Source organism: Macaca fascicularis, chromosome 10 (genome assembly GCF_037993035.2).
Source record: "Macaca fascicularis isolate 582-1 chromosome 10, T2T-MFA8v1.1".
NCBI lineage: Eukaryota > Metazoa > Chordata > Mammalia > Primates > Cercopithecidae > Macaca > Macaca fascicularis.
Genome location: NC_088384.1, coordinates 89,346,979 through 89,370,016, shown reverse-complemented (window position 1 = coordinate 89,370,016; position 23,038 = coordinate 89,346,979). Strand labels below are relative to the sequence as shown.

The following is a 23,038-nucleotide window of genomic DNA, read 5'->3' as shown; positions in this document are numbered from 1 at the left end:
TGTTTATTTATCTTCATCTTCTGGCACCTAGGGCAATTCCGGGTACAAAATATGTACTTAGTGAGTATTTACTAATGGACTGACTTGTTCTTATGGTAAGAAATGTGACCACAGATAACTTTGGGTCACATTCTTTCAGCTCTCGGTTGGAGGAGAGAGAACATTTCTCACCAATTGTTGGCTGTAAATATCCTAAGGAAGGATTTGACTGGCTCAGCCTTGGAGTTAGGAGGACAGGGTCTGTGATGGGCAGTTTCACCTGAATTTTATGGTTAGAGTTGAGGAGGAGCCATCTTCCAAGAGAAAAGGGAGACATGTCTGGGTCTGACCTGCTTTGACTTCTTAAATTATATATATTGCCATTCCATGAGGCCTCTCTTCCTGCCAGGATCAGGGGCACACAGGAGCCATGTGGTCTGTGCCAGCCAGTCGCCTCCATCAGATTCCTTTTAGGGGCTTCTCCTCTAGAGGCTCCATGTGAAGTCCCAGTGGTACAGTCCTAGTTACCTTGCCTTCTTCTGCCTGGTTTTCTTTCAGATCACCTCGGCCAGCTCTCAGACACTTAGGGGACATGTTCTCTGCAGGACCACCCTGAAGGACTCCTCTGAAAATTGCTGACCTGAGAGGATGGCCTCAGAGCTGACTTGGGCAGTCCTCCCCAACAGGAAGGGGAGACATTGCCGGCCGCTGAGGAGAGAGGTCATGAAGCTGTGGAGATAAGCTGCAAGGGGTGAAGCAACTTTATGTCAGTGGAAAACGTGTCTCTTTAAAGCTGCTATGTGAACAGCTTTAATAGTCATTAAATTTACCTAAACTAAAGTTAACCCTTTGTCTCTCAATTTTACTTCATTTTTACCTTGGTTAGTGTTTCTGGAGTTTTCCCTGCAGTCTGTGTTAAGTGTTTTCCAACCCAGTTTCTCCTGTGGACACTGCTACCTCTCTGGTTTTCTCCCCTGGGCCTAGGAGGTAGAGACTGAAGGAGAGGAAGGTGGGGAGAACCATTTGCTTGGGAAAACTGCTCTCGACCCTCCTGACATTTGCATTGGATGCCACTAACTTAGCTGCCTATCGCTGCACTTTATTTTATGTGTTTTACCTGAGGATTTCCCTCATGGTCCTCTTTTTTTCTGACACCAAAGTTGACTTTTAAATTGTTCTAAAGCCACTGAAGCAAAAAACTTCATAAAACACTCTGCTTTCCTTTACAACCCCCACAACAAAAAAAATTATTTGTTGGAAAAAAATGGTTTTTTTACTTGAGATGAAACAATATCGTCTGGGCATGGTGGCTCACACCTATAGTCCCAGCACTTTGGGGGGCTGGGGTGGGCGGATCACTTGAGCTCAGGAGTTTAAGACCAGCCTGGCCAACGTGGTGAAACCCTGACTCTGCTAAAAAAAACTCCAAAAGTTAGCTGGGCGTGGTGACAGGCGCCTGTAGTCCTAGCTACTCAGGAGGGTAAGGCAGGAGAATACACTGAACCTGGGAGGTGAAGGCTGCAGTGAGCCGAGATCATGCCACTGCCCTCCAGCCTGGGGGAAGCGCGAGACTCCGTCGCAAAAAAAAAAAACAAAAAAAAAAAACGAAACTGTTAATTCAAAACATAAACTGGGCATGGTGGCTCACACCAGTAATCCTACCACTTTGGGAGGCTGAAGCGGGTGGATTGCTTGAGCCCAGGAGTTGGAGACCAACCTGAGCAATGTGGCAAGACCCTGACACTATAGGAAAAAAAAAAAAAAAAAAAAAAAATTAGCTGGGTGTGGTAGTGCAGTCCTGTAGTCCCAGCTACTTGGGAGGCTGAGATGGGAGGATCACTTGAGCCCAGGAGATAGAGGCTGCAGTGAGCTGTGATCACACCACCACACTCTAGGCTGGGTGACAGAGCAAGACCCTTTCTCAAAAAAATAAAAAACATGAAAAACCAACAAAACTTAGAGATGTGGTTTACCTCTGTCACTCACTTCTTTAAAAGTTTTCATGAGTGTTCAGTCAAAACCAACTATCCCCTTGAAATGTTATCTGTCTGAATTTTCAAGTGGACCACAGGACTGTAGACTGTCTTGGAATGTCCTCAGAAGGCTCTGTGATAGATCAGGCACAGAGTAAAAACCCAAGTCCTTTCAAATGGATGAGGAAAAGACAAGGATAGAAGAAGCTTTTCAAACTTCATATTCTCTCCTGTAGCTGTGGTCTCTTCTTCCTCCTCTGCCTCCTTGGAAGCCTCGTTGCCCTCCAAAGCCTCCCTGGCCTTTGCCACCAGCATTTTTTAGCCTGTGAGGTCTGACAGCACTTGGAGTTTTAGAAAATGTCATTACCAGGTGGGGCACAGTGGCTCACACCTGTAATCCCAGCACTTTAAGAGGCTGAGGCAGGTAGATCACCTGAGGTCAGGAGTTCGAGACCAGCCTTGCCAACATGGCGAAACCCTGTCTCTACTAAAAATAACAAAAAAATTAGCTGGGCCTGGTGGCAGGTGCCTGTAATCCCAGCAATTAGGGAGGCTGAGGCAGGAGAATCGCTTGTACCCAGGGGGTGGCAGTGAGCTGAGATCGCGCCATTGCACTCTAGCCTGAGCGACAAAAGCAAAACTCTCTCAAAAAAAAAAAAAAAAAAAAAAAAGAAAAGAAAAAATGTCATTACTTATTAGGCTTTAAAAAAATTATGTATCTTTTCCCTTGGACCTATTAGTAGATTTCAAGTAGTGGTTCTCAGCCCCTTCACCACCACCAAGGTTATTTCATTCTGTGGGTATCATGAGAAAAAATCCGAGAGATGGTAGCATGGAATTTTTGGAGTTAGAGGACTTTGGTTCACGTCCCCACTTTATTGCTTGAGAGTTGTCTGAAATTGAGTAGTTAATTTATTCTTCTCTGTCTTGGTTTTTTTTTTTGGTTTGTTTGTTTTTTTGAGGTGGAGCCTCACTCTGTCACCGAGGTTGGAGTACAGTGGCACGATCTTGGTTCACTGCAACCTCTGCCTCCCGGGTTCAAGCGATTCTCCTGCCTCAGCCTCCTGAGTAGCTGGGATTACAGGTGCCTGCCACCACGCCCGGCTAACTTTTTTTTTTTTTTTGAGACGGAGTCTCGCTGTGTCTCCCAGGCTGGAGTGCAGTGGCATGATCTCGGCTCACTGCAAGCTCCGCCTCCCGGGTTCACGCCATTCTCCCGCCTCAGCCTCCCAAGTAGCTGAGACTACAGGCGCCCGCCACCACGCCCGGCTAGTTTTTTGTATTTTTAGTAGAGACGGGGTTTCACCATGTTAGCCAGGATAGTCTCGATCTCCTGACCTCGTGATCCACCCGCCTCGGCCTCCCAAAGTGCTGGGATTACAGGCTTGAGCCACCGCGCCCGGCCTGCCCGGCTAATTTTTTATTTTATTTTTAGTAGAGAAAGAGTTTCACCATGTTGGCCAGGCTGGTCTCGAACTCCTTCCTGACTTCAAGTGATCCGCCTGCCTTGGCCTCCCAAAGTGCTGGGATTACAGGTGTGAGCCACTGTGCCTGGCCTGGCTTGGTTTTTTAATGTGAAACATGAAGATAGTAACATGCATATCTCACGTGGAATTCAGTGACACAATCATCCTTCTAGAGAGTTTAGCACAGTCCGTGGAACATTACGAGCTCTTATCAAATGGGAGAGATCATCAAAAGATTTTGCTTCTCAAGCAGATTGGGTGTATTAGGATATGCTGGGGCTTTTACTGTGTCTGGCCATGATGTCCTTTAGACCTTCTCCGTTTACCTGCACAATAGGAACCTCTTCCTCAGGTGCTGGTTTGGCGCTCAAGGATTGGTTTCTACTCTTAGGGTCCATCTTCTACTGAGAACATTTGTGATGGTTCTTTACCCTAGTCCTTTCTTCAAAAGGCCCTTAAAGCAGGTTTTGAAATTATTTCAGTTTTTATAAAAAGGTAAAACAGGCCGGTGTGGTGGTGGCTTATGCCTGTAATCCCAGCACTTTGGGAGGTCAGGGTGGGTGGATCACTTGAGATCAGGAGTTCGAGACCAGCCTGGCCAGCATGGTGAAACCCCATCTCTACTAAAAATACAAAAATTAGCTGGACGTGGTGGTGCATGCCTGTAATCCCAGCTATTCGGGAGGCTGAGGCAGGAGAATCACTTGAACCCAGAAGGTGGAGGCTGCAACGAGCCGAGATTGCATCACTGCACTCCAGTCTGGGTGACAGAGTGAGACCCTGTCTCAAAAACAACAAACAAACAAATGGTAAAACATACATATGGTAAATAATCCAAACAATACAGTAGGTATCTGTAATCAATCAGTTTCACTCCTACTAATCCCCTAGTTCTCTTTTACAAAATCCAGCACATTCATCATTTTCTAATGTATCTTTTCAGAGATAATCTCTGTGTATAAAATAATTTATATTTGTGATTATTTTACACAAATTGTTGTATACCATACACACTATTAATAGCTTTATTGAGGTATGTGTAATTTACATACAATTGATGTGTACATTTTTTCTTTTCTTTTTTTTTTTTTTTTGAGATGGAGTTTTGCTTTTGTTGCCCAGGCTGGAGTGCAAAGGTGCAATCGATCTTGGCTCACCGCAACCTCTGCCTCCCGGGTTTAAGCGATTCTCCTGCGTCAGCCTCTTAAGTAGCTTGTATTACAGGCATGTGCCACCACACGCAGCTAATTTTGTATTTTTAGTAGAGACGGGGTTTCTCCATGTTGGTCAGGCTGGTCTCGAACTCCTGACCTCAGGTGATCCGCCCACCTCAGCCTCCCAAAGTGCTGGGATTACAGGCATGAGCCACCGCACCCGGCTGATGTGTACATTTTTAAAGTGAACAATTTGATAAGTTTGTTGTTTTTTTTTGAGACAAAGTCTTGCTCTGTCTCCCAGGCTTGAGTGTGGTGGTGTGATCACCACCGCACTGCAAGCTGGAACTCCTGGGCTCAAGGGATCCTCCCGCCTTGGCCTCCCAAAGTGTTGTGATTACAGCGTGGGCCACAGTGTCTGGCCTGATGAGTTTTGACACAGGTGGTTTGACACAGATAAGTTTTCCATGTACACCTGTGGAACCATCACCAAATCAAAATTTTCTTTGATTTCTTCTTTGACCAGTGGATTATTTAGAACTAGATTTTAAAATTTCCAAATATTTGGGGATTTTCCTGAGATCCTTATGTTAATGATTTCTAATTTAATTCCATTGTAGTCATAGAACATACTTTATATAACTTTAATCATTTGAATATATTGAGACTTGTTTAATGGCTCAGGTTACGATCTGTCTAGGTAAGTAGTCTATGCATATTTGAGAAGAGTATTCTGTTGTTGGGGAGAGAGTTCTATAAATGAGTCAATTCGGGTTGTTTAAGTCTGTAATATCCTTGCTTATTATCTGTCAGGTTGTTCTATTGACTATTGAGAGGGGGATATTGACATTTCTGAAAGTAATCGTGTATTTGTCTCTTTCCTCCTTGCAGTTCTATCATGTTTTGTGACATTCTCTTCATATCATAATAAGGATACATATTATTATTATGACTTATCACTGTTCATGTTAACGTTGATTACCTGTCTTAAGGTAGTGTTTGTCAGATTTCTTCATTTGCAAAGTTGTGTGTTTTTTTGTTCTTCTCCCTTTTCACACTACGGTCTTTGGAGGAAAGTCACTAGTGCAGTGGAAACTTAAGAAGTAGAACGTTATGCTCTACTTTTTTTTTTTTTTTTGAGACTTTATGGAGTTTAAGCTCACTTCCAACAGGGAAGACAAATTTGAGTTTTTTCCTGCCTCTAGTATGGTAGAGAGCAGTTTTCAGCCTGAGACACCCCTAGGTAAGTAACTGAATTGGGGTTTGTCTTGGCTAAAGTTAAGATTAACAACCAGGTGGTCTTAATTCCTCTTTACCGTTAGAGCGCTCAGTAATTGTGTAAGTTGTGACATCGTTTGTTCTGCTTAACTGTTTTTGTTTGTTTGTTTCTGTTTTTGTTGTTGTTTTGGTCTTTTCCCCATTGGGTTTGATCAAGTATCTGATGATCAAATCTGAAGGAAAATTCCAAATTATGGAGGTGGCTAAATTCTGTCTCTCACACACACACACACACACACACACACACACACACACACACACACACACACAATGTTGTGTGGTAGGGGGAGAAAAAACGGCCAGCAAAAGGAAAAAAAAAAAAAGAAAGAAAAAGAGAACGGCCTGGCATCCAGCCCTGCCCAGTGGAAGCTCTGGAGCAGGCGTGTACTCACTGCTACAGAGCCTCAGTGCTCAGGTGTCCAGGTGGGCTGTGGTACTCCTCACTCCTTGAAAGCCACGTTGGTGTTATTCCCTGTCTGTTCCAGCCGTACTGCAATGTGAATGTTCTTGATGACTTTGAGCCGCAGGATGCTGTAGGGGCAGTCTATTTGGGCAGATGAAAGTGCAGAGCCCAAAGTTGAGGCCAGAGGTCACAAGCTGATAGCCTGCGTTGCCTGAAGGGCTCAAATTAAAAACTAGGAGGATTCATTAAAAATATGGAAAACCTGGAAGATCTGACAACACTGGATCCCCTGGTCTCACAGAGTGGCAGACATCTGGGGCTGAGGGTGACCTTGAGATGGGCCACATGTTCTCTAGCTTGCCGGGGTCCCCACCAGGCCAGTGGTCAGGTTCCATTTTTACTGCACTGTCCCTACAAGGGGAATAATATATGTATCATTTAGCAGAGAAATATTTCTCTGTGTCCATGTGTCTATCAAATAAATATTTCTTTGTACTCGCATCTCTATTAAAAGGGGGAAGCTTGGCCAGGCGTGGTGGCTCATGCCTGTAATCCCAGCACTTTGGAAGGCTGAGGCGGGTGGATCACTTGAGGCCAGGAGTTCAAAACCAGCCTGGCCAACATGATGAAACCCTGTCTCTACTAAAAATACAGAAATTAGCCGGGTGTGGTGGTGCATGCCTGTAATCCCAGCTACTTGGGAGCCTGAGACATGAGAATTGCTTGAATCTGGGAGGCAGAGGTTGCGGCGAGCCCAGATTGCACAACTGCACTCCAGCCTGGGCAACAGAGCAAGATTCTGTCTGAAAAAAATAAAAAATAAGAAAAATTATACCCATTTTATAGATGAGGAAGCTGAAGCCCAGAGAATGGACACCCCTTGCCCAAGTTACCCAGCCCAGGAGTGTCAGACTCCAAGGTGTGCTTGAACATACCCTCCTCGGGTCATCCTGTTAATACACTGTCCTGCCCATTTGCTCAGGTAGGCTCATGTCCCCTGGCATGAAAGTCGGAAGGTTTTATCCAACCTGCACCACTGACTTACTGTGTGTTCCTGGGCAGGTTCCTCTCCCACTCTGTGCTTCAGTTTCCTTACCAGTAAAAATGGCTTTGAAACATGCCTAAGTGGAAAAGATCGTGTGGTGACATGAAGCACATGACTTTTGCTAGCCCTGCATGGCCGCCTCTTGATTCATGGCAGTGAGGGGTTGGTCTGCCTGGCACCCAAATGGGTGATGCAGAAGTGCCCATGTGTACTTATTCCTTGAGCGAGAGGTACAGTTTGCAGCGCAACGTGACCTGCAACAGGCTATTGCTTAGGATTTGCAGGGTGATGTCAGGTCTTTTGGTGTCTTCTGTGACCAACCTGTGAGAGGCATGGAGGATGTTGGTGTGGCCTGGCCAGACCTCTGTGACTCTGTGGGGTGTGGGTATCTGGATCTGCTGGAATAGAGGCAGAGCCCAGGAGGGGTGGGAGCAGCTTTGGGACAACCCCTTCCCTTGCCCCCAGCCCAGCTGTAGAACACAGAGCTCTAGTTCCAGTCTCCAAGGCTTGACGACCCAGACAAGTCCCTTCCCTTCTCTGGGCCTCAGTGTCAGCCTCTCTAAAACGGGGGAGGGAACAATAGAGGAGCGTAAGCATCTGCAAAAGAGAAGCAGGCCAGCGAGAGCCAGGGAAGGCAAGGTGGCAGGTGAGCCCTCTGCCATCTGCTCAGGACCCATCTGCTGGGATCCCTTCTGCACCCTCAGCTACCAGCACCTCCCTGAGCTGAGAGGAGCCGAGTTTTAGGTATTTTTTGAACATTAGGTACAAGCTGGTGACTCATCTGGTGCCCACTGGAAGAGGCAGCAACAAATTCAAATGCCGGAGGAAAGCTTGGCTGGGTCAGGCTCCCTGCTGTATATCTGCGTTTAGCATGGATTTTTTGTTTTGTTTTGGAGATGGTGTCTCGCTATGTTGTCCAGGCTGGAATGCAGTGGCTATTCACAGGTGCAATCACATTACAGCCTCAAATTCCTGGGCTCAAGTGATCCTCCTCCTCGGCCTCCTGAGAAGCTGGGACTACAAGTTTGTGTCACTGTGCCAGCTCCAGTGGGCTTTGTTTGTTTGCTTTTGACATGGAGTCTTGCTCTGTTGCCCAGATTGGAGTACAGTGGTGAGATCTTGGCTCACTGCAACCTCTGCCTCCCAGGTTCAGGTGATTCTCCTGCCTCAGCCTCCCAATCAGCTGGAATTAGAGGTGTGTGCCACCACGCCTGGCTAATTTTTGAATTTTTATTAGACATGGGGTTTTACCATGTTGACCAGGCTGTTCTCGAACTCCTGATCTCAAGTCATCCACCCGCCTTGACCTCCCAAAGTGCTGAGATTACAGGTGTGAGCCCTCTCGCCTGACCTGGAGGTTTTTTTTTTGAGACAGAGTCTCACTCTGTTGCCCAGGCTGGAGTCGTAGTGTCACAATCATGGATTGCTGCAGCCTTGAACTCCCGGGCTCAGGTGATCCTCACACCTCAGATTCCAGGGTTGCTGGGACTACAAGCATGCGTCACCATGCCTGGCTAATTTTTGTAGTTTTTGTGGAGATGGGGTTTTGTCATGTTGCCCAGGCTGGTTTTGAACTCCTAGGCTCAAATGATCTGCCCATCTTGGCCTCCCAAAGTGCCGGGATTACAGGTGTCAGTCACTGTGCCTGGTGACAATATGTTTCTGTTGTCGAGGCCGCTCAGTTTGCATTAATAGTACTTTGTTATGGCAGTCCTCACAATCTAATACAATTGGGAAACCCAGATATTGATTAAAACCTTCTAGATTTTTATATGTTGGCAATTCATTAAAAATACTTTTCAAAAACCTATGCAGATTTGCAAAAAACCCAGTTGTAGGCTGAATGTAGAGGGCAGGAGGGCTGCTGGGCTGAGGTCCCAGATTGAGACCCTACTTTCTTCCTAGGAAGATTCCCAGTGGCTTGGAGAGACATAAGGTCAAGAAAAGTAGACTCGCTTAGCACTTTCCAGGCTATAGAGAACCTCCAAAGACACCGTGCTGAGAACACAGCCGCTCAGGGCACCAGGAAAGGCCAGAGGCAGTCCTGGCCCTCCACTTACCCACCTGCCCAGAGAAGCTCCCACAGCAGGGGGAGGCTCTTCCCTGAAAGCAGGTCCCCGATCGACCTGCGACAGGTCCAGCCCACTGCTCTTCTTGGAAAGACATTTGCTTACAAAGGGCAGGTGGTCCAGGACAGGGACACCTTTGCTCCTGGCCCCTGTCACAGGCAGGCTGAGCATGCAGCCCAGGATGCTGTGCTCTGAGAACAGGTCTGAACTGTCTGAGGACGCAAGCCCCGCCTCAGTGTGGGGCTGTACCGTTCATTCAACCCTTCACCAAATTCACTCAGTCATTCGGCAGCCAGCACTTACTGAGCTCTTACTCTCTCCTGGGCTCAGGGGACAGGAGCAGTGTGACTCCTGCCCTCACGGAGTTTCCTGCTAGGGAGAGAGACAAAAGCTGAGCACTCCGATCAGCAAGCGAGGCAATATTCCAGAGTGATCTGTGCTGCAAAAAGAAAAAATACAGTGGAGTCGGAGCATGACCAGGACGAAGATCTGTTTCCGATGGGGTGATAAGGGAGGGCCTCTCTGAGGAGGAGGCCTCTGAGCTGAGGCCTGAGTGAGGTGGAGGAATCCATCACTCAGGCTGATCCCAGGGAGAGCCATGGCGGCAGAGAGAACAGAACGTGCAAAGGCCCTGAGGTGCTGGTGAGCCTGGCGCACTAGGAAACAGAAAGTGAAGTGAGGCTGGAGTGTGGTGAGCGGGGATGGGGCTGGATGGATGACAAGCAGCTTAGTCAGGAGTTAGGGACAGAGGCAAGCAGCCCAACAGGCAGACAGGACAGCAGGCGCAGCACACTTGAACAAGCATAAGGCCACAGAGGAGGGTTTACCAAAGGGCTGTGGGAACTCAGAGGAAGGAGAGATTCTTTCTGCCTGGGGAAATCGAGAGGAATTCCCAGAGGAGGTGGTTAGGCCTTTGCCTTAAAGGATGGGCCCAGATGCACCAGGTTGAGCAGGAGGGAAAGACATTTCAGGCCAGAGGAACAGCCTAGCAAAGGAGTGAGCTGTGAAATCTGTGGGGGTGCTCAGGGAAGGAGGCAGTGGAAGAGGCAGTGGAAGGAGGCAGTGGAAGAGGCTGGAGATACAGGGCCTTGAATGCCAGCGTAAGGGGCAACCTCGGAGGTTCTCCCGAGGGCACTGAGAAGCCATGGCAAGTGTTAGAGCAAGGGAGACACAGGATCAGCTCTGGGTGAAGGAAGGTGAATTCTGTGGCAAGGGGAAGGCCCGTAGAGGAGAATCATTGAGCAGGGAGGTGGTACTGTCTCCCACCCCTGGCCTTTCCTGAGTTCCTGCCTCTGACGCTCACCCCTTAACATTTACCTTTTCCCGCTGATTCTTGTGGCTCTGCAGGTGGAGTAGGTGCTGGGCCTTCCCCTGGGCTTGGAGCAGCAATGTCCAGCAAGCAGTGACATCCAGAGCAGCAGCATCCTCTTGGCCAGGACCTGCAGACGCAGAGGTGGGAATCTTGACGTCCTCACTGGGGACCTGTCACCTTGTGTCTCCCAACTCTGCCTCTCCTAGGACCATCTCTCCAGCTTTCCCTTGCCTCTGCCCCCAGCTCCAGATCCGCTAGTCCTCGAACACAGCCTGCACTTCCTGCGCTTCCTGCCACTGTACATTTGTGCTTGCGGATCCCTCGGCCTGCAGTGCCCTTCTCCAGAGTGTGGGCACTGCCACTTCCTGAGGGTGGGACCTGAGCAAGTCACAGGACCGCTCCATGCTTCAGTTTTCTCATCTGTAAAATAGGGACAATTCTAGGTCGTTGTGAGGAATATGTTCCATAATATGTGCAAAGCACTTAGCAAGCAGTCAGTGTCCAACAGCTGTTCATATGACTGGATAACATTGTGAGAGGTTAAAGGATATATCACTTCCCCCCTTTTTTTTTTTTTTTTTTTTTTTTTTTGAGACGGAGTCTCGCTCTGTCGCCCAGGCTGGAGTGCAGTGGCCGGGTCTCAGCTCACTGCAAGCTCCGCCTCCCGGGTTCACGCCATTCTCCTGCCTCAGCCTCCGGAGTAGCTGGGACTACAGGCACCCGCCACCTCGCCCGGCTAGTTTTTTGTATTTTTAGTAGAGACGGCGTTTCATCATGTTAGCCAGGATGGTCTCGATCTCCTGACCTTGTGATCCACCCGTCTCGGCCTCCCAAAGTGCTCGGATTACAGGCTTGAACCACCGCGCCCGGCCTACACTTCCCCCTTTTTTTTGAGACAGGGTCTCGCCTTGTCAGCCAGGCTGGAGTGTAGTGGCACAATCTTGGCTCACTGCAGCCTTGACTTCCCAGACTCAAGGAATCCTCCTGCCTCAACCTCCCAAGTAGCTGAGACTACAGGAGCGTGCCACTATGCACAGCTAATTTTTTTTTATTTTTAGCAGAGGCGACATTTTACCATGTTGCCCAGTTTGGTCTCGAACTCTTAGACTCAAGAGATCCTCCTGCCTTGGCCTCCCAAAGCGCCGTGATTACAGGTTTGAGTCACTCCTCGTAGCCTAGCACTCCTTTTTAACACTGGAGGCTTCTGGATCTTGAGGATGCTATGGGATAGGGGTCCTGGGGGAGGTGTCAGAGGGGTGGTAGGGGTAGGCATCTGGGGGGTTTAAAGCTACAGATCTTTACCAGCTAGCAGGGAAATATTCCAGACACTGCATTTATACCAGTTCCTAGCAGCAGAACCTCAGCTCTGCCAAGTGTCCAAAAGGGCATAGCTGGAACCCCAGAATCGCAGGCAGGGGCTGTCTGGGTGGCTCTCTGGGTGGGCAGGAGCATTCCACTAGGAAACGAAGCCTCTGGAACTGCAAGGCAGGGACCAGCCGAGATGCAGACATCTCTAAGGCAGATGTCAGGGCCCGCAGAGGAACTACCATTGCCCCCCATGCCACGCCCATGAAGAAGCCTCCCAGAGGATAGATGCTGCCCTTGAGCAAGGCAAGGAGACCCCCAAAGTGGCTAAGCCTACTCTGGAGTGCCTTAGAATATCCTGGCATTGCCTTGAATATCCAGTTTTTTGCTACTTGGTGGCACAGGAGTTCAAAACAGTGACCAAATCGGATAACAGAAAGAGAATGGTTTTGCGTTTGTTTGCATATACAAACTGTGCTTTGTATTGGCCTGCGAAATTTGTGCTTGTGGCATTAGCTCTTCCAGGCTGATGTCAAATGCATCCACTATTCATCCAACCAGCACTTAGTCAGTCTCCATGGCAGACACTTTTCTCTATCAGTTCACTCAAGTCAGGTCTCTCTCCCCCGTTACTCTCAGCCCAGCACACTCATCTTTCCACCCTCTCCACCTCCTGGGTTGAGCCAGCCATACCAGCCCTGACTTCTTCTGGAGTCCATACTATGTGCCACGCACCATGCTGAGAGCTGTACAAGCCTCATCGCATCATTGAATCCTCGCCCCAATGGTCTGAGATCATTGATATGAGGCCTAAGGGCCGGGCGCGGTGGCTCAAGCCTGTAATCCCAGCACTTTGGGAGGCCGAGACGGGCGGATCACGAGGTCAGGAGATCGAGACCATCCTGGCTAACACCGTGAAACCCCGTCTCTACTAAAAATACAAAAAAAAAACTAGCCGGGCGAGGTGGCGGGCGCCTGTAGTCCCAGCTACTCCGGAGGCTGAGGCAGGAGAATGGCGTAAACCCGGGAGGCGGAGCTTGCAGTGAGCTGAGATCCGGCCACTGCACTCCAGCCCGGGCTACAGAGCAAGACTCCGTCTAAAAAAAAAAAAAAAAAAAAAAAAAAAAAAAAAAAAAAAAAAAAAAATGAGGCCTAAGATACAGATGATGAAACTGAGGCTCAGAATAGAGAAGTAACTTACCCAAGGTGACACAGGTAGTGAGCGGCAGAGCCGGCATTCCGGCCCAGGTTCGCCTGGTGCTAAACATCTATGTGCCACCTCACAAGATTATTATAGGTGCTCAAGAAATATTTGAGAAATGCCCTGTTGAGCCCCTTGGCCTTACTCTCCAAGAATGGGACTATCTGGAGTCTCTCCCTGGCCTCTGTCTCCAGCTTCCCAGAAAGACAACTCTTTTAACCTGAGCTCGGAAGCCTGGGCAGGAAGTCCAGCCCCCTGGCCCGGCTTGCGGCTCAGAGGAGCTCTTCAGTGGAGGGAGAGGTCCTCTCGGCACTGGGTGGCAAGGGGCTTCTGGCCAAAATTGAGGCTTGAGGGGCAGGCCCTGAGCCCTGGACCAACAGGCTTTAGGGAGGAGGTGGGTGGGGCCCTGTGGCTTTGAGGAGGGGTCATTTCCCTTTGGAACGTCATTGGACCTGTGGAGCCCTGGCAAGGTCCCCAGCTCTCAGGAGGGGCCCTGAGGGGGCTCCTAGTATAGGGTATGGCAGTCACAGAGCCCAAGGGAGTGATTGTGTGGGGGTAGGGCAGAGGGAGGAGAGCAGGCAGGTGGCAGGGGCCAGGCAGGGAGGCTCTGGGGTCTACTTTCTGGTGGCCATTCTCTATAGTCTTTTTAATTTTTTTTTTAAATTTTAAAATTACTTTCAAGCTCTGCCAAGTCTCAGGACCTATGCCTTTTCTATGTTGTCCATGCCGTCGGTTTTTGCTATAATGTGGTCACCGATGGCATGGCCTCTGCAGCCAGACAGGCCTGGGTTCAAACCGCCACCTTCAGTCAGGAGCTGTGTGACTGTGGGCAAGTGGCTTTCTCTTCTGAGCCTCACTTTTCATGTCTGTAACATGGGAATGATAGATCCGTTTATGTCTTTTGGGTATGGTGAAGGTTCGTTGAGGCAACTCATGTAGATGTCAGTACAGGGCCTAGTATATAGGAAGGGTTCAAAAAGTTACTTCTTTTAACTTGCGTTTTATAGATGAGAAAACTGAGACTCAGAGAAGTTAAATACTTTGCTCTGGGTCACACAGCATGTCCATGATAAAGACGGGATTTGAAATCAGGGCCCAGAGAGGGGTCCGACCACTCAGTGACAGAGAAATTTGGTGTCACTATGCCATGCAGCTCCCAGACTCGGAGACCTCGCTCCCAACCAAACTGCTGTGCCAGTGTCTTTTGATGTGGGAATCCTGGCGTCCCCGCTGTGAGTGTGCACAGCTGGCCGCGTCAGCATCGACAGCTTCATTCACTGCTGTCTAGTGTGGTCACCCCAATGGCAGGTGTGACTCGTCTCTAGGTGGCTTTTAGATTTTTCATAGGGTTTCCTCCTGGGGTTAATGTCTTTCCCTTTCACAACTCAGAGGCATGGACAGAGCAGGTGTTACACTGTGTTCTTTGGCTGGAGACCTGGGGCAGAGAGGCTGACTGTGGAAGAGTGAGTTCTTTTTTTCTTTTTTCTTTTTTTCTTTTTTTTGAGATGGAGTCTTGCTCTGTTGCCCAGGCTGGAGTGTAGTGGCACGATCTCGGCTCACTGCAACCTCTGCCTCCCGGGTTCAAGTGATTCTCCTGCCTCAGCCTCCCGAGTAGCTGGGACTACAGGCGCATGCTGCCACGTTCGGCTAAGTTTTGTATTTTTAATAGAGATGGGGTTTCACTATGTTGGCCAGGCTGGTCTCAATCTCTTGACTTCATGATCTGCCCGCCTCAGCCTCCCAAAGTGCTGGGATTACAGGCATGAGCTGCCGCTCCCAGCCTGAAGGGCTGGTTCTAGAAGACAGCACCTATGCAGAAAGCACAAAGTCAATGACAGCTCTGAAGTTCCCATTTTGGCTAACGTCAAAAGCAAATGACTAGTGTTAGTATTAGGTTGCTGCATCAACCTAATATGATTTGGCAACATAGATTAGATGGGATATTCTCATTTGAGAATCTCAGATTTTTTGTGTTACAAGATGCTGTAAGAGTTAACAGGTCCCCTTCATTTCTGCAAACTTGGTCTCAACATTATTGTGAAGGGCTGTATTCCTTCTGCCGAGGGCAGAGAAAGGCTCTGGGGTTAATTGCTCACCTGAGTCACCAGGAAGGAGCAGGATGTTAGTGGAGGCACTGAGGTCTTCTTTCCTTCCCAAATCCGGTCTCTAAATGTAAAAGACTGGAGCCCCATGGCCTCCATATGCTTACCTCATTGACTAATCTCTACAGAGATGCGAGGTTTCGTGGGGGTGTCTTCCACAAAAGGGAAGCCCTAGGCAGGACATGGAGATGGGCAAGACATTGTTACTGCCTCTCTCTGAGCCTCAGTTTATTGATCTGTAAAAGGGGAATGTTCATCCCACAGGAAGTGGATAACACTGTGCTGGGAGCAGAGCCTGCTACTTGTTACCGTTATTTTGAGGAATAAGAAAACTAGGAGCAGGTGTGGTGGCTCACGCCTGTAATCCCAGCACTTTGGGAGGCCGAGGAGGGCAGATCACTTGAGGTCAGGAGTTTGGGACCAGTCGGGCCCACATTGTAAAACTTCATCTCTACTAATAACACAAAAATCAGCTGGGCATGGTGGCGCATGCCTGTAATCCCAGCTACTTGGGAGGCTGAAGCAGGAGAATTGCTTGAGCCCGGGAAGGCGGAGGTTGCAGTGAGCAGGGATTGCACCACTGTACTCTAGCCTGGGCAACAGAGTGAGACCCTGTCTAAAAGGAAAAAAAAAAAAAAAGAAAGAAAGGAAAGAAGGAAGGAAGGAAGGAAGGGGTAAGAAAGAAAGAAAGAAAGAAAAGAAAAGAAAGAAAGAAAAGAAAGAAAGAAAGAGAAAAAGAAAAGAAAGAAAGAAAACTGGATCTAAACATGCTGTGGATTCAGGTGGGAGGCTCAGGGCAAAGTGCGTGAGGCCTGGGTTCCCGCCCCAGCCCCATCACGTCACCAGCTGTTTGCTACTTCATCTCCCATCTGTAAGACAAACACAGTACTAATTCCTGCAAGGCACGATGATTGAATGAGAGCTCTTGGTGTTTTCTCTTTGCTGCCGCTGGTAAGACAGCAGGAAATGGGAGTTTTCCTCCCACAGCCCAGCAAGGCACTGGAGTCATGGAGTTGCCGGACTGGGGGAGCCTCAGCAGTTCATGGAGGGTGGTGGCGTGAGCGGAGGTCTGGAAGATCCTTTGAATAGTGCCTGCATGGAGCAAATGGCTGTCTTGGTTCAGGTTCACCAGAAGCAGACCCTGAGAACAGGATTGGAGTGCAGGGAGTTGATTTGGGAGATGACCCCAGGGAACACTGGTAGGGGAGTGGGGAAGTGAGGCGGAGAGGCGAGGCAACCTACAAAGAGCACATCGGGCTGGGCATGGTGGTGCACGCCTATAATTCAAGCTACTTGGAAGGTTGAGGTGGGAGGATAACTTGAATCCAGGAGTTTGAGGCTGCAGTAAATTGAGATTGTGTCACTGCACTCCAGCCTGGGCAACAGAGCAAGATCTTGTCTCAAAAACAAAAACAAAAAACAAACAAAAAAAACTGTCAGCAAGCTGGTTACCAGCATGGGCAACTGGGGCCCAGTCTCGCTGGGGAGCTGGGAGCCCGTCTATAGCAGGTGCCCTAGAGTTATTCCCTGCCCCAAAGGGTGAGGAAGCCAGGGTTATTTATCCGCCGACCCCTAGGAAGCCCCAGAGGATGTGGGTGGTGGGACCTGGAGGATACACGTCTAGGGCTCTTTTGGAGAAGGATGCCTCTGCCCCGCTTGGCTAGGGTGGAGGAGTTGCTTGCCTCTGACAGGGTCATGTGGGCTGGGACAGGGATCCCTTCATCGGGACCAGGTGGAACCCAGCCGAGAGGGGCTGCCCCACCCTCCAGGCTCCCTGGAAGCCTCCAGTAGATCCTTCTATGACCCCAGGGAGCCAGAAGAGACCGACCCTGGGTAAGATGGAGATAGACTTTCTTACCTTCTTTGCGAGTTGGAGTTCAAATGCAGATTTAATATGATTTAGAAAAATAATGGAATGTGATGTGTGGGGAACAAAATCCTACCCAAAGTGTGGCTGGGAGCTGGGATGGGTGGGGAGCTTCCACACAGCCCTGGCACTCGGCAGCTGTTGGGTAAGTGGTCACTGACAATGGCGTAAGCACCTTGTGCAAGATTGTGGCCTGGCCCTTCTGTGTCCCTCTTGGCCTGTCCGATTTCCCTGGCTGCCCTTCCGGGCTGTGAACTGTTCTTATGCCTGTTTGTGCTCTCATGATGAGCAATCATTTTCCTGGCATGCCTACCCCATCCCTTCCTACGAGGCCCCTCGTGTAACTGAAGGGCTCTGGGTACTGGGCAGGCCTGAGGTCTGGAGAACACGGGCCCTATTGTCTGTCCCAAGCATCCTGACATCAGGGAGGCCAGAAAGACAAGGCGGTCACCCACTGTCTGAGCAGGATGGCGCTTTGGTGATAAGGCTGAACACTCCAGAGGCCAGGCAACAGCAGTGATGACATCACCCACAGACGACATTAACTGAGTACCTACCATGTACCTGGAACTGTTCTCTCAAAATTTACTCCTCACCAAAGCCCTCCAAGGTGGGGACAATGACTATTCCCATTTTACGGAGAAGGAAACTGAGGCCCACAGAGGGGAAACTACATCCCAGAGTCAAAGAAGCATTAAGAGGCCAGGCCAGAGCTCCAAGCCTAGTTCATCTGCCCCCAGATCCACATTGATCAGAGTCCTCTGTCCACCACACTGCCAAGATAAACAAAATATATGTTCCCTACCCTAAAAGACATCCCACTGAAGATGGTCTTGAGGCTGACATGAAGGCAGGTGGGAATAGCTGGCTTTCTGATTCCTGAAGCACGGGGAGGTGGTCAAGACCGTGGACATCATCCACATGTGGCCCGATGTGGTCCAGACAGCTCAGACATCACCCAGATTGGCTCAGATGTGCCTGAATATGACCCAGGTGTGGCTCAGCTATCCAGTCCCTAAGCCTGCCGGGGGCAAAATGACTCCTGTGCCAGGACAAAAAGACTCCAGACTGCAGGCATCACAGGCAAGTGTTTATTGATTGCAGAGTGGGATGGTCTGTAGAGCTCACACCCACACTCCCAGCTGGGACCCAGCCTTCCCTGATGGCCGCCATCCAAGTCTTCACTGGGAGACAGTAGAGCTGGGTTTCCACAAGGAGGCTGGGGTAAGCACAAGGCCATCCTGGAATTGGAGGGGAAAAGTCAGAAAACAGGCTTCTTTAACCTCTTGCCTTGTGGTTTATGCTGGTTTTGTCCTCCGTAAGGTGACAGCTGTCACTGGGGGACCATGACCCTGAACCCACAAATACAGAATTCTTGGAAAGGTCAAGGGTGGAGGGTCTGTGTGTGAACATTAATGCCACACTGGGTCCTCATGTCATCTCCATTTTGCAGATGGGGGCACTGAGACTTGAAGGTGGCAATCCCCTTTCCAAAGTCACGCACTCAGTAGGTGGCAGAAGTGGGATTTGCACTCATCACCTGCCTTGATCACCCCCTGCTTTGGGCCCCTCCTCTGCATGACCTAATGACAGTAAGGTGCCCATCTCAGTTAGCAGGCATTTACTACACACCTACTGTGTGCAGCCACTGACCACAACGGAGGACAAAGGAGACAGAAACTCCTGCCTTCCTGGAGTTTCAGCTCTACTCTAGCGGGGGAGAGATGCCCCAGAGCCTGGCACACAGTGACTGTGGGCTGTTCTTTTCCAGGATAGTATTTGGGAGCGAGGGTGACACTGCCATAGTTCCTTTCCCCACCAGCAGATGCCATGGAGAGTCATTTGCTCACCAAGCATTTATTGAACACCTACTGTGTGCCAGGCCATGCCAAGCACTGGGGACAGAGGCATGGACAAGATGGACATGATCCCCGTCTTGAGCTGAGACCATCTGGCCACATGGTGTGTGTGTGTGTGTGTGTATGCGTGTGTAGTGTGTGTGTGTGTGGTGTGTATGTGTATGTGTGTGTATATGTGTATGTGTGTAGTATATGTGTGGTGTGTGTATGTGTGTATATGTGTATGTGTGTATATGTGTATGCATATGTGTATGTGTGCAGTGTATATGTGTGTGTGTATGTACGTGTATAGGTGTATAAAGGTGTGTGTATGTGTGTATGTATGTGTATAGGTATATAAAGGTGTGTGTTTGTATGTGTATGTGTGTGTATGTGTGCAGTGTATATGTGTGTATGTGTGTATGTATGTGTATAGGTGTATAAAGGTGTGTGTTTGTATGTGTATGTGTGTGTATGTGTGCAGTGTATATGTGTGTATGTGTGTATGTATGTGTATAGGTGTATAAAGGTGTGTGTGTATGTGTAATGTGTACGTGTGTGTGTGTATGTGTATAGGTGTGTAAAGGGGGGTGTGTGTGTGTGTATGTGTATAGGTGTGTAAAGGTGTGCGTGTGTGTGTATGTGTATGTGTGTGCAAGTGCATCTCAGGCCTATGAGGTACCTGCCCTGGATGCTGCCTCAGATCCTGGGCCTCCTTCCTCATCTTTCCTAGAACACCAACAATCCCTACCTCAAGGCCTTTGCACTTGACGTCTGATATGGTTTGGATCTGTGTCCCTGCCCATATCTCATGTAGAACTGTGGCACCTGATGTTGGAGGTGGGGCCTAAGCTGACTGGATCATGGGGCTGGTTTCTCGTGAATGGTTTAGGGCCATCCCCTTGGTGCTGTTCTTGTGATGGTGAGTGTGTTCTCGTGAGATCTGGTTGTTTAAAAGTGTGTAGCGCCTCCCACCCTTTACTCCTGCTTGGGCCATGTGATGTGCGTGCTTGCCCTTCGCCTTCCGCCGTGATTGCAAGTTTCCTGAGGCCTCCCCAGAAGCTGAGCAGATGCCAGCATCATGCTTCCTGTACAGCCTGCAGAACTGTGAGCCAATTAAACCTCTTTTCTTTATGAATTACCCAGTCTCAGGTATTTCCTTTCTTTTCTTTTTTTTTTTGAGATGGAGTTTCCCTCTCGTTGCCCAGGCTGGTGTGCAATGGCATGATCTCAGCTCACTGCAACCTCTGCCTCCTGGGTTCAAGCAACTCTCCTGCCTCAGCCTCCCAAGTAGCTGGGATTACAGGTGCCTGCCATCATGCCCAGCTAATTTTTGTATTTTTAGTAGAGACTGGGTTTCCCCATGTTGGCCAGGCTGGTCTCTAACGCTTGACCTCAGGCGATCCACCCACCTTGGCCTCCCGAAGTGCTGGAATTACAGGCATGAGCCACTGAGCCTGGCCTCCGGTATTTCCTTATAGCAGTGCGAGAACGGCCTAATACCCTGTCTTTCTGACAGGACACTTCTCCCAGCTACCCACAGGGCTCACCCTTCACCTCCTCAGGCATTGGCTCAAATGTCACCTCCTCAGAGAGGCCCTCCCTGACCACCCCATCTGAAACAGCACCCCTCGCCTGACATCACTCTCTCCTCCTGAACCTGCTTTATTTTTCTTCTCAGCCTTCCTCCACTCAGCCTGATGTCATATCTTTAGACTTACGTATCTGCCTCTTCTGCTAGAAGGTAGGCTTGAAAAAGATGGGAGTGTTTTCCAATTGTTCATTTCAGTGGCCTCAAGCACTCAGAGGCATGCCTTGTGTATGGAAGACCCTCGAAAAATATTTACTGAATGAATGAATGACAAGGAGGTGGAAAAAGTATACTGACCGCAGGCTAGGAGGGTCCCATCCTCAGCACAGCCAACCTTCTCACTTGCAGATGAGGAGGTGAGGCCCTGAGAGGGGAAATGACTTGCCCAGGGTCACCTGCAGGTTGGGATTGGAGTACAGGCCCCACCTGCCAGACAGGGCTCTCAGTGGCTGTGCCCTCCCTGGGGCATGATGTTTAGGCCCACACCCACTCACCTTGGTCAGTGAGGACTCAGCTGCCTTGAATCCCAAGGCCTTCACCACTGACACTGGGACCCCAGATCTTAATTTGCCTGAAATAACAAACATGGTCAGAAACTGATGGGCCTGGGGTGAGACTGGGCAGCCAGGGGCAGGCTCAGGGTTCCTGAAGGGAAGCCCCAGCCTGGCAGGCCTGATCAGACAGCCCTCTATGCCTCTGTTCGCGTGTTCTCTGGCCCCAGCATCGACCCAGCCTCATCTACCCTCCCTTTGCCTCTGGCACTGGCTTCTGGCTCCTCACAAAATGCAATCCTCTCATTCTCTTACACTCTTGCTCAAGAACCATCAGGGGCTCCCATTATCGCCAGCAGAGGTTTCTATACTTTGAGATTTTCCAGTCTAATAAAATAAAGAAATTAAAAAGATGGAGCTGGTATAGGTTACAAACTCTTCCCCCCCCCTCATTCAACCTGGGGCTGAATTAGAGTGTTGGGCACTGACTGTGCCAGACACCTCCTGATTTGTGCCTCTGAAGAAGGTACTTCTGTGTCCCCATTTTACAGATGGAGAAACTGAGGCTCAGAAGGATCGTGCAGCTTGACCAAGGCCAGGCACTAGCAAGACGGGGAACAGGGTCTGCTGAGGCACCTCCAGTTGTCTCTTTCACCTCTCTCATTGCATTGTCTGCTTACACTTCTGTCTCCTTCCAGCCCTGCAAGGCTGGCCCACTGCATGGTTCATCTTTACAAGCCCAGCCTCTGGCACTAGCAAAGGAATTGGGCTGAGAAGATTCTTGGGAGGAGGTGGCTTTTGAAGCAGGCTCTGAGGGATGGCTGGGAGATGAATGAAAAGGGCCCCATTCATGGAGATGAGGGCAGGGGAAGTAAAGCCAGGCCCTGGGGAGAGAGGGGGCACAGATGGCAGAGGTACGCACCATTCTGGTTTGGCAGCAGAACGGAGAGGATGATCTCAGTGATGATGTTTTTCAGAACGTCAGGCTGTGAGAGAGAGAAGGGGGACTGTCACCCTGGCTGAGAATCCGAAGTCCCCCCCCTCATTCTGCGTGGGTATGGCTCCTCCCCACGGGTGAAGGCGGCTGGTGGAGATGTAGGAATTCCAGGTCCCCTGCTGATCAGAGCTGTGGGAGCTCCTAGGGACCAGATGGGCTGGGGTGGGCACGAACTCAGCTGCCCCTGGGGCCTGGTAGATGAGGGGATTGGGGTGCATTGGAGGATGCGCCATCCTCAGGGCCCTACCACTCTGTTGCAGCCAAATTTGCCCTGAGGGAATTTTGCCCTGCATTGCCTGAGCTTCTGACTTCTGGAGGGAAGCCTGAAGTCCTGATTTGCATGTGGAACTCTCCCTATTTTAAAATACTAGTTGCCAGGCACGGTGGCTCACGCCTGTAATCCCAACACTTTGGGAGGCCAAGGTGGGCGGATCATGAGGTTAGGAGATCGAGACCATCCTGACTAACACAGTGAAATCCCGTCTCTACTAAAAATACAAAAAAATAGCCGGGCGTGGTGGTGGACACCTGTAGTCGCAGCTGCTTGGGAGGCTGAGGCAGGAGAATTGCTTGAACCCAGGAGGTGGAGGTTGCAGTGAGCCACTGCACTCCAGCCTGGGCGATAGAGTGAGACTCCATCTCAAAAAAAAAAAAAAAAAAAGTCAAAAACAGTGAAAAACAAGTCATAAAAACCAGAGAACACACGCTGGACTGAGGTCTCCGGTTTGGTCTAACTCCCAGCAGGCAGGGGCTGTCTAGGGCACTGAGGCGTGTCTGTGTACGCAGAATGAGACTGTGAGTCAAGGGCACTTGTGTTCTAATTCAGGATCAAAACTTCACTGAAAGAAAGTGTGTATCTGTGAGTGTATTTGTGTGTGCATGTGTGTGTTCTCAGCTGTGTCTGACACACAATGGGTTCTCTGTAAACAGAGAACTGTAAAACAGAAAACTCGAGCCAGGAAGTTGG

The 23,038-nt window shown here is 49.6% G+C and overlaps 2 protein-coding genes across 30 annotated transcripts in view; one reads left to right on the top strand and one right to left on the bottom strand.

The window, feature by feature from the left end:
* Positions 1 to 824, top strand: part of CDK5RAP1 (CDK5RAP1 mitochondrial tRNA methylthiotransferase) — a 41,965-nt gene extending 41,141 nt beyond the window's left edge. For all 27 annotated transcript variants that reach the window (XR_012419268.1, XR_012419269.1, XR_012419270.1 and 24 more), the window contains one exon: positions 538 to 824. Coding sequence is in view for 15 of the 27 variants with exons in the window: in XM_065522996.1 (XP_065379068.1) it covers positions 538 to 618 (81 nt within the window). In the remaining 12 variants the exon portion in view is untranslated. The remainder of the gene's footprint in view (positions 1 to 537) is intronic.
* A 17,399-nt stretch (positions 825 to 18,223) lies between these two features.
* BPIFB1 (BPI fold containing family B member 1) overlaps positions 18,224 to 23,038 on the bottom strand; it is a 35,754-nt gene continuing 30,939 nt past the window's right edge. For all 3 annotated transcript variants that reach the window (XM_045362758.3, XM_015457931.4, XM_074003235.1), the window contains 3 exons: positions 21,997 to 22,060; positions 21,078 to 21,154; positions 18,224 to 18,395 (listed from right to left, as the gene is read on the bottom strand). In XM_045362758.3, coding sequence (XP_045218693.2) covers positions 18,336 to 18,395; positions 21,078 to 21,154; positions 21,997 to 22,060 — 201 coding nt within the window. In that variant the 3' untranslated portion in view covers positions 18,224 to 18,335. The remainder of the gene's footprint in view (positions 18,396 to 21,077; positions 21,155 to 21,996; positions 22,061 to 23,038) is intronic.